This window comes from Patella vulgata, chromosome 6, assembly GCF_932274485.2.
Source record: "Patella vulgata chromosome 6, xgPatVulg1.2, whole genome shotgun sequence".
Lineage (NCBI taxonomy): Eukaryota > Metazoa > Mollusca > Gastropoda > Patellidae > Patella > Patella vulgata.
This window is the reverse complement of record NC_065884.2, coordinates 57,353,433-57,370,396: the sequence shown is the minus strand read 5'-3', so window position 1 is coordinate 57,370,396 and position 16,964 is coordinate 57,353,433. Positions and strand designations below refer to the sequence as shown.

General features: G+C 39.0%; 2 protein-coding genes across 10 annotated transcripts in view; both read left to right on the top strand.

Moving 5' to 3' along the window:
- LOC126823796 (uncharacterized) overlaps positions 1-1,809 on the top strand; it is a 28,800-nt gene extending 26,991 nt beyond the window's left edge. The window contains exon 8 of one of the 2 annotated variants that reach the window (XR_007681318.2): positions 1,478-1,795. Coding sequence is in view for 1 of the 2 variants with exons in the window: in XM_050552801.2 (XP_050408758.1) it covers positions 1,478-1,701 (224 nt within the window). In the remaining variant the exon portion in view is untranslated. Of the gene's footprint in view, positions 1-1,477 lie in introns of both variants that reach the window. The other variant, XM_050552801.2, reaches the window with a different exon arrangement.
- A 741-nt stretch (positions 1,810-2,550) lies between these two features.
- Positions 2,551-8,890, top strand: LOC126823801 (putative ankyrin repeat protein RF_0381). 8 transcript variants are annotated; one of them, XM_050552811.2, is made up of 3 exons: positions 2,551-2,779; positions 3,203-3,247; positions 7,721-8,890. In XM_050552811.2, the coding sequence occupies exon 3, from the start codon at positions 7,737-7,739 to the stop codon at positions 8,760-8,762; it is 1,026 nt and encodes a 341-aa protein (XP_050408768.1). In that variant the 5' UTR covers positions 2,551-2,779; positions 3,203-3,247; positions 7,721-7,736; the 3' UTR covers positions 8,763-8,890. The 8 variants fall into 8 exon arrangements, with proteins under 8 accessions (XP_050408768.1, XP_050408767.1, XP_050408771.1 ...); XM_050552810.2 differs by having other exon boundaries at positions 3,203-3,255; XM_050552814.2 differs by lacking the exon at positions 2,551-2,779 and adding an exon at positions 2,808-2,873 and having other exon boundaries at positions 3,203-3,255.
- Positions 8,891-16,964: the final 8,074 nt, after the last annotated feature.

Genomic DNA, 16,964 nt, shown 5'->3' with positions numbered 1-16,964 from the left:
CAAAGTATACATTTTCGTAGACGAGGGTGAATAATCTGCCAAACATATTCTGCTCGAGGTCCTAATTTTATCTGGCATTTTGATTCCTACGACAAGTCACATACGCTCACACCCTGCAGGGAGCGAACCCATAACTATAATCCGGAATTGCTGGCAAGCTATGACTTCCTTAACTTGGAAGTGGGTAGACATAACAATAAATATTTCGTGGTGGCATTGAGCATGCGATCGAGTGTAACACTCTCTTAGCGATAACAGAGATCAGTTTAGTAAACATATGATTAATTTACATCAGGTGTACAACACATCTACATACAAAATAATACAGGAACTTAAACTAATATACAGGAAATAAACTACGACAGGAACACATATAACTATATTAAATCCACCATCTGCCCCTCTGCCAAGCGAGCGGCGGAACTCGGGTGAGTCCATACGCCGGTCTCTGCGTCTCTCCTCCTCTCCTCCCGTCTTTAGTCGTCTGCCTAACTGTCAGTAAACTCCTGATTATATAGCGCCGGAAGAATAGATAAGACACATGAACATACATGCAATTGTCTCTGTATCACGTCATGGTATGCTTACTGACCAGTGCATATGCTTTTGAAGTCATGTGGATCTTGTACACAGATCATATGTAGTTTGTAAATGACATATGGGATTAATTACATGTTTAATTAGATCATAGCCAGTCCGTGCCTTAACAGACGTTTACACAGAATTGAAACGCCATACAGATCTAAGCACCTAAATGACCGTTCAATTTGATAAAAGTTGTAGAGTACTTTGTCACACGGGTGTGTGTGTGGGGTGGGGGATGGGTTGTAAAAATGAACAAATGAATATCTTCGTTCTGCAAGTTTATCCTTAAATAATGCACACAATTATACAGCTTAAAGTTACAATTTCATATTTTCTAAGAAAGTCAAAACATAATTATTTGTATGTCTTTTACTCAATAGGTTGTCAACTCACTATTATACGATCATAGGTTATCTTTCTCACACTTAAAAATCTTTACACCGGAAATAATAACACAATTACCTCCCAATTACATCCCCTGTTTTCCCATTCCCCCACCATGAAATAGCTATCTTCAAACGTTTGAATTTGAAGTTGAAAATGATATTTTTGCCAATTTCTCAACTGGCAATAGTGAATTATAGGATTAATAGAATTATTCTTTAACAAAGTAGGACTGTTTATAGATACCATCTATTTTAGGGCTTTATTTTAATACATTTTAAAAATATCACTTAAAAATATGAAATTGTAACTTTAAAGCATCGGCTGAGACCTGTTCGAATGTATTATCCCGAGCACTCGACTTAATTATCTCAAGCGCTCGACTTGGTATCTTGAGCGCTAGAGATATTATTTTTTTTGTATGTCCTAAATTAGCAACCACCGCGCGCCTTAGATCTTTTTGACTCCTTCAGTTTTAGAACGATGTATTTTTCTTTTTCATCTACAGGCAATAAAGAAAGAGAGGCCTTCGCGCGCGATTTTTTGAAATACTTAAAAACACCATTTTATAGTACCTTTTATGAAGCCCTTGAAGGTCAACGGAACGAAGAGCAGAAACTCCAGATTTGTGAATTATTATTTAAAGAAGCAAGGGATTTTTTTTTGTCAAAATACCCAAGTGAATTTGATATCGATTATATTGTCACAACTACGTATGTCTTTAAGGAATAAATATTATTTTTGTTCTGGAAATGAATTATGATTATTTTTTTTTAACTCATTTATTAGTTATTAGTATTTGATATTACACACACGGGGAATAGACGACCATCGGTGGAATTCCTGGGGATGGCTGATTTGTCACCGAGCCGCGCTCTCGAGATTTTACGCCTTCACGTCTCTCGACCGAGGACTATGCGGGCTTTAGTGCGTAGTGAGTCCGACAGGCCGTCTGGATACCTATCGTCAGTCGAGAGGACGGTACGATTGTCAGTCTTGGAATTTGACACAAATAAGGGGAAAAGTTGACCGGCGTTACCCGAAAAGTGGAATTTCTCGAGCGAGACGGTTGGTGTTCACAGTGCCGCAAACTTGAGATTTTACCCAGGCCGTTGTCTTTTCGAAGCGGGATATCGTTTAAGCAGTCTCGCATGATCCGATACTACATGGAAATACGGGGCTAGACCAGCTTACTGTTGTGTCTTAAGTCACTCGATCGAGATACTTTCGAAAAAATAAAATCGACGGATGTCCTTTCCCAGCCACCGTTTCTCACTTATAGTTTATTTACTAAAATATATCTGGGACATTCCCTTTAAAGTAGCAGAATTCGTTAATGAAAATTAAAACTTTATTTCCTATATTAAGATATATTATTATGTTTATTGTATTTACACATCAAAAATAAACCAAGAATGGATACATCCATAATGGCGCTTCGAGTTAGATTACAAATACGATCGTGATTTTCGCCATTGCTTGAAGGTAGTGTTCTATTTTTAGCTTATATTGATTTGACGTCATCGGTTGTGAATAGAGTGTATCTGTTTATAATCTTTGTTTAGTAGGTAATCAATAGCTATATTTGTTATCTACACATGACCATGGTATACATACAATAATATGTGTTTAACTATGACCTTCGGTTCATTTACGTAAAAACATGTCGACTTTTTTGTCTGGGTTCATAATTTTTAAAACAAATAAGCTCAGCGATTGTGTCGGTTATCAACACGTGGTTTGTTGCGCAAGTGACAGATGAATACACAGTGGAGAAATGACAGGATATAAATGGACTTATTATAGCCATGTACGTAAGAATTTATTTATTTATTTAGATTTATTTGAACGAGCAAGTAGACGTTTCACAGGTTTGTGTTAATGGAAGAAAACAATTGATAGTAGTACGTATTAAAGGAGTCCTTAGTAACAGTTACCATTGAGTAGTCAGACATGACACGCTATATATAGTATAGTATGACATATCTGTATATATATATTTGGTAATTATTACTAGGTTTAAAAGTTTAAAAGACGAGCCGTATATAAACGTAGGTATTATTGGATTAAATGTGCGTGGAAGCCGAACTTAAAACTCAATTTGTTATTGTAACATCTGAAGGCATCCTTTGAAGAGCAAATAATTAGCTTATTATGGATTGTTGTATATGGAAATGACGAAGTAAAAGTGGTTGGTCTCTTTTTTATTTTGGGTGTATTATTTTATTTACAGACAGGCCTGAAGGATTAATGTCGCTAAAGTTGTGAATCGAAAAAGGTACGGGGGTAAAAATTGTTTCTTAATTATAAAATCTGTTTTAACATAACTAGAGAGAGAGATAGAGAGAGCGAGAGAGAGAGAGAGAGGGGGGTTTACGTCCACTCGACACAAACTAGGTCATTTCGGGACTAACATATGGTTTAATTTTATTTCAATAATTCGCTTGCGCGTAGGGATCTTTAGCAGTGGGAGGAAACCGGAGGACCCGGAGAAAACACACGAGGTTGGACAGGCGACCCTAGTCCTTGTCACGTACAACCGGGGATTCGAAACCACACCAGTTGACTCAATGACAGGCCTTATGATACAGCACGCACGTGCTAACCATTCGACCCCCCCCCCCCCAACATAACTATAGAAATGGCAAGTGGTATATGGTGCTCTATAACGAGGAAGTGGACATCCGTGCGACAGTTTGAAGTTCTTGGGCTTGGATCCTTTATGTACGTGTATCCGTGATGTAGAATGATTCGAATTGATGCATATACTGTGACCAGATTTTTGATCAAAAAAGTTTAGCGTGCTGTGTTGCACAATTTCTTTTCGCGGCATAGATTCATTTGATATGGATGGAGACGACACTTGGAAACCACTTTCTGGTTACGTCATGACGGAGATGTGGTACATGTGTACGCTACGATCACGCGTCACGCTATACGTGTACATGAAAACACTCAAACCCATTATTGGATTACACGCACCATACAATGCGCAGAGTGCACGATACACTACGCACACCTTAAAATTAAATGACACTAACTGGACCATGTTTTGAACGTCCCCACTCCCCCACACGTCTGCTTTTGTCATCCTGCCACAGCTCAGCTGTAACTACCTGTTTATTTTTTAGCTGCAGTAAGTTAAGAAACCGGGTACAGTACTGGACCATATTCTAAACGTCCCCCACTCCCCACATGACTGCTTTTGTCATCCTGCCACAGCTCAGCTGGAGCTACCTGTTGTTTTAGTTGTAGGTTAGGAAACCGGGTATTTCTTTTTTCAACACTGGTTTTGCAATACTACGTGGGTCGTGTCATGATAGCTTGGAAATCCTTAAGGTGCGTCGGAAACAAACTTTTACTCTATTTCGATGCAAACAAATCGGATCCCCTTTGTTGTTTGTGGGTACTAATACATCAATAGCGGTTTATGTTACTAACTTTTAAATTCAATTGTCTAATGTCAAGTTTAATGTGTCGAAAATACAATAAATCAACAAAATATTAAGAATCTTTAACGTACCGTGGACACAGGTGTGGATGACGTCTTGACAGAATTTCGCCCACTCTAAGGGAGAGAGAGAGAGAGAAAAATGGCGTTTAACGTCCACTATACACAAACGAGGTCATTTCGGGACCAACACATGGTTCAATTTGCGCCTAGGGGTCTTTAGCAGTTTAGGAAACCGGTGGACCCGCAGAAAATCCACGATGTTGGACAGGCGACCCCACTCCTTGTCACGTACTGCCGGAGAATCGAAACCACGCCAGTTGACTCAATGACAGACCTTATGATACAGAGCGCACGTGCTAACCATTCGCCCCCCGCCCCAACCTCCCTACCTCCCCACACTCTTAAGCAAAATGTAAATGATTGGACAGTAATATCTTTTGTAACAGATCTATATATTTAAACATATATTATGTAAGAGCTAAATCTGAATATTGCAGGTCTTTATTTAGGTCTGAAATGTTATCTAAATTATTAATTAGACATTAATTAACTTATCTAGACCATAATCAATTCTCTGTGCCATCGCTAGCCAAAGATATATAGCGGACTGGAATACATTTTTAGAATAATAATTAGACGTAAAAATGGATAATCGAAACTTCGTTTTTATCGTACCGACTTTAGTTATGATGGTCGTGGCTAGCCTAAAATTCAAAAGCTAATATCTCGGTTCAGAGTGGAGCAATTTAACCGGAATTTTCATCATATTCTATTTACGTTATCTATTCCTTTAACTATTATAGCGAGAACTGTCAACTCTTTATCTAATTTCCCCATAATGCCCCTTTAATAATACGCCAGTACTGAGAGCTATGATTTTGGAAGAAAAACGAAATGAGGATTAACGACATATTTTCTACAGCAACCGGGATAACGATGACGGGCACACGTCCGGCCTTGTGCTATGCGGGGAGTTTTGCCCGTACATCGGCGGTACATCTTACACTTATTTTAATTTCCTCCTGGAAAATCACGAGGACCTTTCTTTAGTAAACACCGGGATCAAACCCGAGAACTGATGGTTGGTGCGCCAGCGACATAGTCCCCGTGCAGCCATATGCAAAAGTACAACAAAAGCTATACCTATTGTGAATATAAACTTTGCCCGAACAAGGAAGACACTGAATATAAACTTACATAGGTGAAACATTATCGAAGATAACCGGTCAAACTATGAACTTTTGTTTTGTCCTCTCAAAATTACACGGAAATAAAAACATAAATCCGCCATTATTTCTTATCTAATCACTGTAAAAATTTGTTAAGGAAGTTATTTGGAAAGAAAGGGCTTGGATACAAAAATACATTACTATGACAAGTCTATTATGATTCGGGGGGCAAGGTGAGGTCAAATTTAAAGGTTCATTCCTGGTTCATTTAACCTTAGGTTAACCGTTGTATTAATATTATTTTACCACAGGCTTAGAGACAATACTATTTGGATTTAATAAACATAGAGGAATCAGGTTTAAACTTCTACTTCTCTGCTAAAACGAACTAACGAAGATAGACATAAGCTATTTAGCTCCTCAGTACATAGAAAATAGGATGTCTTTATTCGCAACCCAATAGGTACTTTTGCGAAATGCAGATATGTCATTATATTTCCTAGATTTGATAAACTCACACTCACTCGGCAAACCTCGGTGGACTCGGATACCCTACATCTAGAGCCTTGGCCGTGTGACGGTAAGTGATATGTACCTAGACACTCATACAATTGTTATGCGGCTCCCGGTTTACTTATTAGGAAAACTTACCGATTTTAGAAAGAAGTTCTCAAAATTACGTCATTCGAAGAGCATGTAGAGTTTTCATTGCAAAATTGTCCTTTGTTTAAAGAAAATCGAATAGTTTGAAAGAAAAACAGCTTCATACATTGAAAGCTAAAACACACTTCACATGCGTCTTCATGGGCGCCACCATTTGTAACCCTGGACTGGAATTCGTCATACAGCCGAGGCTAAATGTAGGGTACTGGAGTCTGCAGAGGTTTGCCGAATGACTCACACTATCATGTTTGTGGTCATTACCGATTGTTAAGAAATTCTGAGCCGTATTTCTGAACGACGAGACTGCGGTAGTCGAGTGGGCGTTCTTGGAGAAGAATCTCGGGATTTTTCTAGCTTGGTTCCCACTTGGCTGGCTGGAAAGTAAGGTGTTGCCCACTCGTTCGGGACAAAAACCCGAATTCAACCTTGGTGCACAAAATTGAATTTCCGACCGTTGGAATTCAACGAAGAAAGTCCCGCTGCAGACGTTTCCTCTCTAACAATGCATCCGTGATAAAAGAAATGAAAGAGGGAGAGGGAGAAATGAGGTTTAACGTCCACTCGACACAAACTAGGTCATTTCGGGACTAACATATGGTTTAATTTTATTTCAATAATTCGCTTGCGCGTAGGGTTCTTTAGCAGTGGGAGGAAACCAGATGACCCGGAGAATACCCACGAGGTTGGATAGGCGACCCTACTCCTTGTCACGTGCAACCGGGGATTCGAAACCACGCCAGTTGACTCAGTGACAGGCCTTATGATACAGCACGCACGTGCTAACCATTCGGCCATCCAACCCCCTTAAAAGAAATGAAGCAGTTATATTGGTCGCAAAATGATCTAAATATTATTGTTGACGAGACCTTGCTGATTAGCGTTTGTTACAGAAATGAAATGTTTTTTTAAACTTCCTACTGCACCGACTGGGCTAATAAAGATGGATATACGCCATGCCGTGTGCTATGAGGGAAACTTTGCCCGGACATCGGCGCTAAGGCCTACTCTTATTTCGAATTTCAACTTTTAAGGGTTCATTTACGTGCACGCCAATATGTTCACGAGACCTCGGGTTTTCGTCCCGTCCGAACGACTATACGTTATTCCTTTCCGGGTCCTTGGTTATACACCACTGACAAGGGAGACCCGCGCTGGAAAATCCCGATATTTATATTAGTCCGCCAATTATAAGAGCCTGACAGTTCATCTGATCCGACTTTGCAGAAATGGAATTACAATTCCTGTCTTAAAGCTCGGATGCTCTAGTAGAATGTATAGTATTGATCCAATAAACTACAGCTCGTGTATACACTGGTAACTACTAACTACAGTAAAATAACGCAACCCAGCTGGTATTATCAAATATTTAAAACGTAAAATCAATATCCACTACCACATTCCATCTTCCACGAGCCAAACACATTATTGTTTTGTCTATCTTAATGTGAACTTTGACCTATTTCAGAAACAGCAATGACATTATGAGGAGAGGATGTGGGAAAATCATCATGGGCCTTTGTTATTCTGCGGAATCGCTGGTGGAGGCATGTGAGAATCTGGACGCAGAAGCAATTCAAAGACTTGTGGACGAAGGACATAATGTGAATCAAGTGACGTTCGAATGGGAAGGTACGTGCCATCTGTCGAGCTGCCTTCACGTGTGTCTCTCTGTACAAATTCGTCAAAAGCATAAAAAGTATCGCCAGAGATGTTTGGAAATTCTTCTCCAGGAGGGAGCTGATCCAAATCAAAGAAATCACCGGGGTGAGACGCCTATCATGATCGCTGAATCTTTTAACGACGTTGATAGTATTCAACAATTGATAGACGCTGGTGGGGATGTTAAAAAGTTGAGTTACAACGGTAAAACTGCTCTTTTCAATGCCATCCTTAATGGTAGGGTTCAAACTGCTGAAGTGCTTCTTCGCGCGGGTGCCGATATTAATGAAAAGTTTCCCGGTTATAAAGGATTTATCTTGCAAGCAGCTAAACAGGGCAATACTTCAGTGCTGCGTTACCTTATCAAAGCCGGCTGTGATATAAATCAAACATGTGGCGAAAGAGGAGCATCAGCTCTGCATCATTCCATATTATCAGGACGAAATGTACTGGAAGTTTTGCAAGTGTTGATAGATGAAGGCATCGATATAAATATAATGGACAATGCTGGAGATCGCCCCATACACTGGGCAATGTTTGTGAAGGACAAAGCAGTCGTCAGATTTCTGTTGGCTCAAAATGCTGACATCAATTCTCTAACCATGAGCAACCAATCCATTTTAGACAATATTTATTGTTTAGGTTTAACTGGGTTTATGAAAGATTGTGGATATATGGCTGGTTTTTCAAAAGGTCGCAATATAGTTTTTAAATCGCTGCCATCTTTAACATCATGCTGTAGAAAGACAATCAGACGTCAAATAGGATGTAATGCGGATGAGAAAATTGTGTTTTTACCATTACCTAACTATCTTAAACAGTATTTACAACTTACAGATGTGCCCTGATGTGTGACAAGATAATGCTTGCTCTTTCGAGAACAACTGATAACACTTTTTATTTACGCAATTGAGAAATTAACTTTATTTTTTGACACTATTGCACTTCAGAAAAAAAGAATTCTTAAAAACTGTTATCAGTGATATAGCGTTCATTTATTTAATCTAGTCTAAACTTGTATCCGATAATTAGAAGTGAAATGAAATGGGGTTTAAATTCATACTTTTCTGTCCTCCCATCCAGGGCTAATGAAGAAAATTAGAACCTACAAATAAATCTATAGCAAAATGTAACGTGCTGATTTGTTTGTTTGATCAATATCTGGATCCGGGTTATTTACACCCAAGAAATTAGATAGTGTTAGCGTAGCCACGGTGGCTAGGTGGTTAAGACGCTGGCTGGCTAGCCTGAGGTCGGGTGTTCGATCCCTGCATTGGCCGGTGAAAGTTCATCTGGATTTTCCGGCGTGGTTTCCCCTTGTCAGTGGTGCAGAACGGAGGGCCTGACAAGGAACCTTTGGATGAGACGAAAAACAGAGGTCCCGTGTATACATTGGAATGCACGTAAAAGATCCCTTGGCAGTTGGAATTCGATATAAGAGTAGGCGATAGAGCCGCTGCCCGGGCAAAATTTCCCTCATAGCCAGCTGTTTGGCGTATGCCCGTCTTCATTAGCCCAGTTTAGGAGCAGAACAGTAGGAAGTTAAACCCCATTTCATTTCATTTCTATTTATTTGTTCCATCTAATGACAACGGGCAAATACCATGCAGTGTACTATGTGGGAGATTTTTCGAATTTTACTTATAAAGGGTCCCTTTACGTGCTCGCCAACGTGTTCACGGGGGTCGGTCATCATTACTCAAGTCAGTACGATAAACAGCATAGTCTCGATTATCCATTTAATCGTTTAATAGAGGAGGAAAGTTATGCAGTAAATCGGCTTACAATCCACTAAAGATCGCAGGCTAGCGGTGCCATCTAGAGTTGATTATGGTCCGGATAGGTTAATTAATGTCTAATTAATAATTTAGATAAGATTTCAGGCCTAAAGAAAGACCTGAAATAGGCAGATTTAGCTCTTGCATAATGTATGTTTAAATTAGACGGCTATATAGACGTTGCCCCTGGACAAGACCCCCACCCCCACCCACGTGGTTACCACTGACCACTGGAATCCACGCTGGAAAACTCCCGATGAACTTTCTTGGCCAACACCGGGATCGAACCACCACGGCTCCCTATTTCGGTTCTATATTTACAGTTTTGGGTGTCCTTACATGCAATCCGATTCTGGATACTTGTGTCGAAACAAAATGGCGACCCTTTATGAGTCAAAGTCAAAGAACACATAAGGTCTCTCTCCTTAAATCAAATTCGGATTCAGAAAACTGTTTTTTTTGTATTTGAACCTGAAAAGAAGTCCACACTAGGTATCAAAATCCACCCTAATTCTATTTTGCCGTTGGCTACATTAGATGAATGGTTAATTGCAGCAAGTCTGAATGTAGATATATTGCATGTTTATTAACAATCCGCATATTTCGGGCAACAGATAAATAAACCAAAACCCGTGCCGTGAGGTGATGGGAGTTTCCAGATGTTAACAGCATGCGTTTAGATGGCCAATTCATATATCGAGAACTAATCATGAACAAATGTAGAAAACTGTTTACTGATGAACAGAACAGAAACCGGGGTGAATCTGGAATTGTTTTCGTTGCAATCAAAATCCTAACATTTAAAATGCTGTCTCACTATGGTAATCAATGGTTACAAAGCAATAATTACAATTTGCCATCAATTTTAAAAAAGGGCATTAAAATCAGCAGTGCCGCTTCTATAAATTAGTGCAGAAATAGTTAAAGGGAAATAACTCCTCAATAACTGAACGCTATTTTGGGATTCAAACCACTAATTATTTCGGGTTTCATAAAATATTTTATACCAGTTAGTTATCGAAGAAATATCTATCTCTATTTTATTCTCTTTTTGAAAGCCCGTTTTTCTTTCATTCTGAAGCGATGCCATCACCAGTAGGTAAAAAACGGTCAACGTGGGGAATTCCCGATGAAAATAACATTTCCAGATTTTTATAAGTTTAATTATGACATGTTTGGATGATTAGGTTAAACTCCATTGAACGTTGAAAAGGACTATAGGTCAGGATATTGCATGGCTTTAATATTGATGTCAGAAATGAGCGGAAGCCCTATAGTCCTGGACCCGGTTTCACAAGGCACTAGCAAGACTTTTACTGCAACTCTATTAAACTTACGTGTACCTAATAGTATGCACGCTTTGTAAGACGGAGGTCGGTTCAGTAAGCATATATCTGTTGCTTTCTAACTTCATTAAACCAGGTCAGATACTTCCAAAACAGGAAAATATTAGTATTCAATAAATAATAAAAGTGAGAAAAAACATTGCTACCGGTATTTATGTTATAATTAGAATGGGGGTTAATATCCACTCAATAGTATGGTATTTTTTCATTTCAATATAATTCGCTTGCAAGAAGGGGATTTTGGCAGTTTACGGCGTTAGGGAGGCGACAGACTTTGAACTGAAACTTTACTCAAAGACATCCCTTATGATTGAACGCGCACGTACGCGATGCACTGTGCGGCCGGCCAAACCACCAAAGGCTTAGCCAAATGGTGACTTTGAGGAAAGAAAGGAGGGTGGGTGGTAGATGATCAGAACGATAACCATATTCATTTATAAACCCTGAAAGGATTATATTACTAAATGCTGGATTTTTAATTCAATAAAACATCCAGATTGCCTGGTTTAAAACACCAGATTTATGACATAAAGCAGATGTAGGGTGGGTATTAGAAATACGAGAGAAATGTTAATATAATGGTAATTATCAACGCTGTCTGTAATATTACCGGATGGGGAATTCGACATTAAAACATGATTCCAGTTACTCCCTTCATTACCTGACGTCATTAGGAGCCACAGTGACTCGGTGAGTATGGCACTGGCTCAGTAACAAGGAGATCCCAGGTTCGATCCCGGCGTCCGAGAACTTCCTTTTGAGTTTTGAACGCGGATTCCACGAAAACCGAGGTCGTGCATGTAAAATTATCCTTGGCATATGGAATTCGACGAAGAGAACGGGCGATCGAGGTAAAATTCCACTCGTAGCATACTGCGTGACGTATCCCGTTTTCTTTAGGCCAGTTGGTGCAAAAAAGTAGGATGTTAAGTTAGAAACGTTGTATTTAATACACCAGTGTTGTAGTACAACAAAAACAGTTTAGTTATGTGAACTGCCCAGACAAGAAGTGACACCAGTTAAATTACATACTGTTGGACAATATGATATATGTTTCAATCTCCCTTATTTCACATATTTATGTCGATTTGTATTTTATCCATTTATATTCTCGGAGAAATTAAAAATTGTTGTATAAAGAGGCATATCACCAAATGAATTTCATGTCAACTGGTATTAAAGTAGCTAAGTCTCTAACTCAATATCACCCAAAGTCTTCGACATTGAAAACACGAATTATTTGTCAATTTAAATCAACATTGATGTTGTGATCTTACCGGGAAAAGATGAGCTTCTGATATCCAATATTTAAGACAAAATAAACATTTTACCATTGGTACACGAATCGTGTAACATAATACCGTTTAGCCCCATTTGTAACAAGGGACTCAAAGAACGAGGCTAGACATATTCCACAAGTCTGAAGAGCATGCGCATGAAATAGTATCGGTGTAGAGTGGAATAACCATACGCTAGAATTGACATTCGATTGAGACTTCTGGCGTATTTCGGCGAACATAACCGATTTTAAATTAGAGTAAAATTAGCCCCTTTAAGTATATTGGACGTACTGTTAGTTTCCAAACAAGGCACCATCCGTCTTCATTAGCCCAGTCGGAACAGAACAATAGGACGTTAAACCCCGTATCATTTCATCTCCTAATAATTTACCTAATAATTATAAAAATTCTACCATATAAGTATGTAAAACGTCCACGTGTCTAGTTTTATATCATATCAATCTTTAGAACTTATTATTTAATGGGGAAAAAAATCAACAAAAAAAAAAAAATTCAGAAACATTTTCAGATGGATGAATTAATGTGAAACAAATACCCTGTGAGAAAATCCCATTTACGATGCTTATAACGGTCTTCAATATCAGCACGAAGTCGATCAACATTCTCAGCGCAATTTCTTACTTTAAGACATTTTCTTGAGCGTGTCTGGGGAAGAAAGCTAATCGAGTATAAGAAAAACTTTCTCTCCTGCTAATGGTGGTAAAGGATATTTATTATTTCTGGCTTGACAATACTAGCACCTGCCTATCTCATACGTACACATATAGTAGTCTTAGCCAATTTAACAATAGACTCCACTGATCGATCGAAGGGTTTAAAGGAAAACGCGCTTCTCGCATTGATACGCACAGCAGTTGAAAGACCTCTTAAGAACCAGCTATACTGGTGTTATGAAAACACGCTGAGAGATGGGGAAAAGTGGAGTACGACAGACCATGTGCCCTGTTTACAGTGTTAAAACATTTTCAGAGCAAATATTTATAATGTCATTCATTGATACCAGCAGCCAATGAAAAACCAGAACTGGATTAAGGTATTACACGTCATATTAATCATCAATCGTTTAAAAAAAAAATCGTCTTTTTCCATGCGTGTATGAGAACACACGTTACATAGCGATCGTATTGATAGAAATACGCAGTCAGAGATGGAGTTTGTCTTAAAAACTAACGTGGCTTTGTTTAGCTGTGGCTATAGTATTTATTATTGATAGCGTACCGTGGTCCGTATACAGCTGTCACTGAGTAAGGATGTGTCATAATGATGTGTGGTATAAATGTAAAACGTTCCAGTATACATAGATAGGTATATATATACAAAGGTAACTTTATCGATCGATATGACCAGGTAATGGTTGGCCTACAGCAGGAACTATTGTTATTTCTATTACGGCAATTTGACACGTTATACAGTTGGACCCGAACTGGTAAGCAGGAATTACAATTATAGTGTGTACATAAAAATGTATCAAATTTATATACCGAACGTTGACTGACCGATTGTACTGCAGGAACTAATATTATAGTTATGCGCCGTGGCCTGTACAGGGCCAATGTCGACCGTAATGAATTCTCCAAGGACTGTTAATAAGATCAAAACCAGGTAATCAATCATAGGTGATATTGGACGCTAGTAACACGACAACGGGACAATGCCCGAGACAGAAACTGGAGTAATTGGTCGCAGAATCAAGTGACCTGTGTCACAGACAATGCTAGTCATCAATACGGACAAACAGATAAGCGGAATGACTGTGTGAGGTTTGGCTTGAATAGTGATTCCTGCAAGAACATTCGGCACGTTTTATCGCCTACGACAATTCTAGTGAGAATTCGTAACGTTAACTAATCATAGTCCGATCCACGTGTTTTTATTTGGTGACGATTCCACATTTGTGATCTGTGACAACGATTCCACGCAACGATTTAACGCGTTCCTCAGGCGATAATTTCACTCGGTTTTATTTTATGATATTGCGATTCACTCCTAAAAGGATGAAACCTTTTCTCTCTGATGATAGTGGTAGGTAGATTCAGACCTATGATGGAGCAGTGACTGTAGGTGGACGGAACAATTTGATAATTCCACAACGGTTTTTGTTTTTGTTTTGTGTTGGCAGTTGGTTATGATGGAGCAGTGGTGACTGTGGGTGGGCGGAACACGTTGATAAATTCAAGAAGGTTTTTGTTTTAGTTATTAGTTATGATGCAACAGTGACTGTGGGTGGGCCGGAACAAGTTGATAAATCGCGACGGTTTTATATGAGCTGCCTGTTAGTTATGATGATACAGTTATAGAAGTCTAGAACAGTATGACGCTAACGCTGTTAATCAATACGATAAACCGGATACACCGTATATATATATTAGATACGGGATCATTTAAATCCAAACATGCGATATAATTTAACTTGATAGGTTTTTTTTGTATATATATAAAAAAAACATCAACTTTGTGGAAGTCTCTTATACACGAGGGAACGACGTCATGGATATGCTTGGTGATCAGATGTCAAGCGACGGCGATTCGGAGGCCGAAACCAAGGAATCAAAACAAGAGGACGCCTGCTACAGGTGCAAGAAAAAGGTTTACCCTGTGGAAAGGGTGAATGTTGGATCTTTATTTCATCGCAGATGTTTCCGGTGTCGGAGCTGTGGTTTACAACTGACGTTAAAGACGTTCCATTGGAATCAAGGGAATCGTTCCGATATTTTCTGCAAAAATCATGCCCCTAAGCACGTGGGTAAAATAGACCACGATTCTGTTGGAATAAAATCTGCCCTGAACGCGCCAAAACGTGGAACTAATTCCAATGACCAGGTAAGTTCAATTTTGTTAATTTTTGTTTTAACAATTTAAGAAATGAAATAAAATATAACGTCCTACCGTTCTGCTTTGAACTGGGCTAATGAAGGCGGGAATAGTCCATACGGTGTGCTATGAGGGAAATTTTGCCCAGACAGCGGCACTATGGCCTATTCTTATATCAAATTCCAACTGTCAAGGGATCTTTTACGTAAATGCAAATGTGTACACGGGACATAGGTTTCTCGTCCCATCCGAACGACTAGACAACTGTCCTTGTCAGGTCCTCCGTCCTGCATCACTGACAAGGGTGAATCAAGCCGGAAAATCTGGCTGAACTTTCTCGGCCAATGCAGGGATCGAACACCCGACCTTTAGACTCGCGAGCCAGCGTCTTACCCACTTAGCCTCGGTGACCCCAACTCCCCCCCCCCCAACAATTAAAGAACTGGGTTGCCCACTCCAATAGTGGTCATTTGCCGCGAGGTTACTTTGTTGCCGACGGGTGACCAAAGGAATTCGCCATTCAAGAAGTATATTTAAGAAGTATTACTATAATAAGAAAATAGGCGGAATTTATAACTGACAGATTAAGAGCAACGTATGTTGCACTATACACTTGTAGAACTCCTCAAAAACTAGGCAGTAACTAGTAGACAGTATTGCGGATGACTCATTAAGAACATTAAAACGTCTATATCTCAGCAATGTATTTGTAGGTGTAAACATAATATAACTTTACAGCCAAATCACGCCAAAATGAAATTTATCCTTTAAACCAGCCAGCGAGGATCCATAAAGCGTCAATTCCCCCATTAATATCTTGCGAATAATATTTATAAGAAACGAGTGGGTTGAGTTTTGTTTTATGATTGTAGGTTGTGGGTTTATCAACTAAAATACCAAACTGTCATGCATTAATATTGTACAAGATATGATTTATAAAAATTACACCCACTCAACATTTTTCTTCTCTATTAAAGATCGCCTACGTTCACACTGTTTTATATAAAAGTGGTGATCACATGACATGGAGAGAGAGAGTGTGAGAGAGAGAGAGAGGGAGAGATTGCAGGAAACTTTAGAAACCGACGAGATTAGGCAGGGATAAAACCGAAATTAGGTATAGGCAGGCAACCATAGGCATTGACATGCACACGCAACACACGCGTGGGTTTTAACCACGACAGGTGAATCGATGACAGACCTTATAATTTAAAAAACACGCTTTAGACCATTCAGTCATCCACTAAAATGTAATCTATCGTAATCGATTGAAACTTTAAATCGTTTGTTTGGTTACCGTAATAAGTTAGCATTCTTAAAATAACGAATTTAAAAGAGTTAATTTGAACACAAAATCAAGTATATCTCAACATTGGATCTAACATCGAACCGAAAATTCTAAGTGTGGAGACAGATACCTACTTCCCAATCGATAATTTCTTTTACCCAAATCAAAGAGGTTTTGCGGTTTTGCATACCCATCGATTTTAAGATTATGAAGTTTTAGTCAATAACGTCCGAATTCTCTCTCTTTAAGTCGCGTACTGTTATGTTTTGACATTCAGACGTAATTATCACCGGTGTAATCTACAACCATTACACGCCAATCACGTCATAATGACCATCCTATACGATACTCATCAAGTAACGATTATCGACCCATATGATATGTAGAACTATATTTAAGATGAACCTGTCAATGTATATAGTTTCAAATCATACCATTAATAGAGAAGCAGAACCTTAAGGACGGATCGCAGATATATTAAGTAAACAAAACTGGATTCAAATCGAAAATAGCTTGATGACTTCTA

Excerpts from the sequence above, each read along its gene's own strand:
- LOC126823801 (XM_050552811.2), top strand. The coding sequence starts at position 7,737 with ATGAGGAGAGGATGTGGGAAAATCATCATGGGCCTTTGTTATTCTGCG.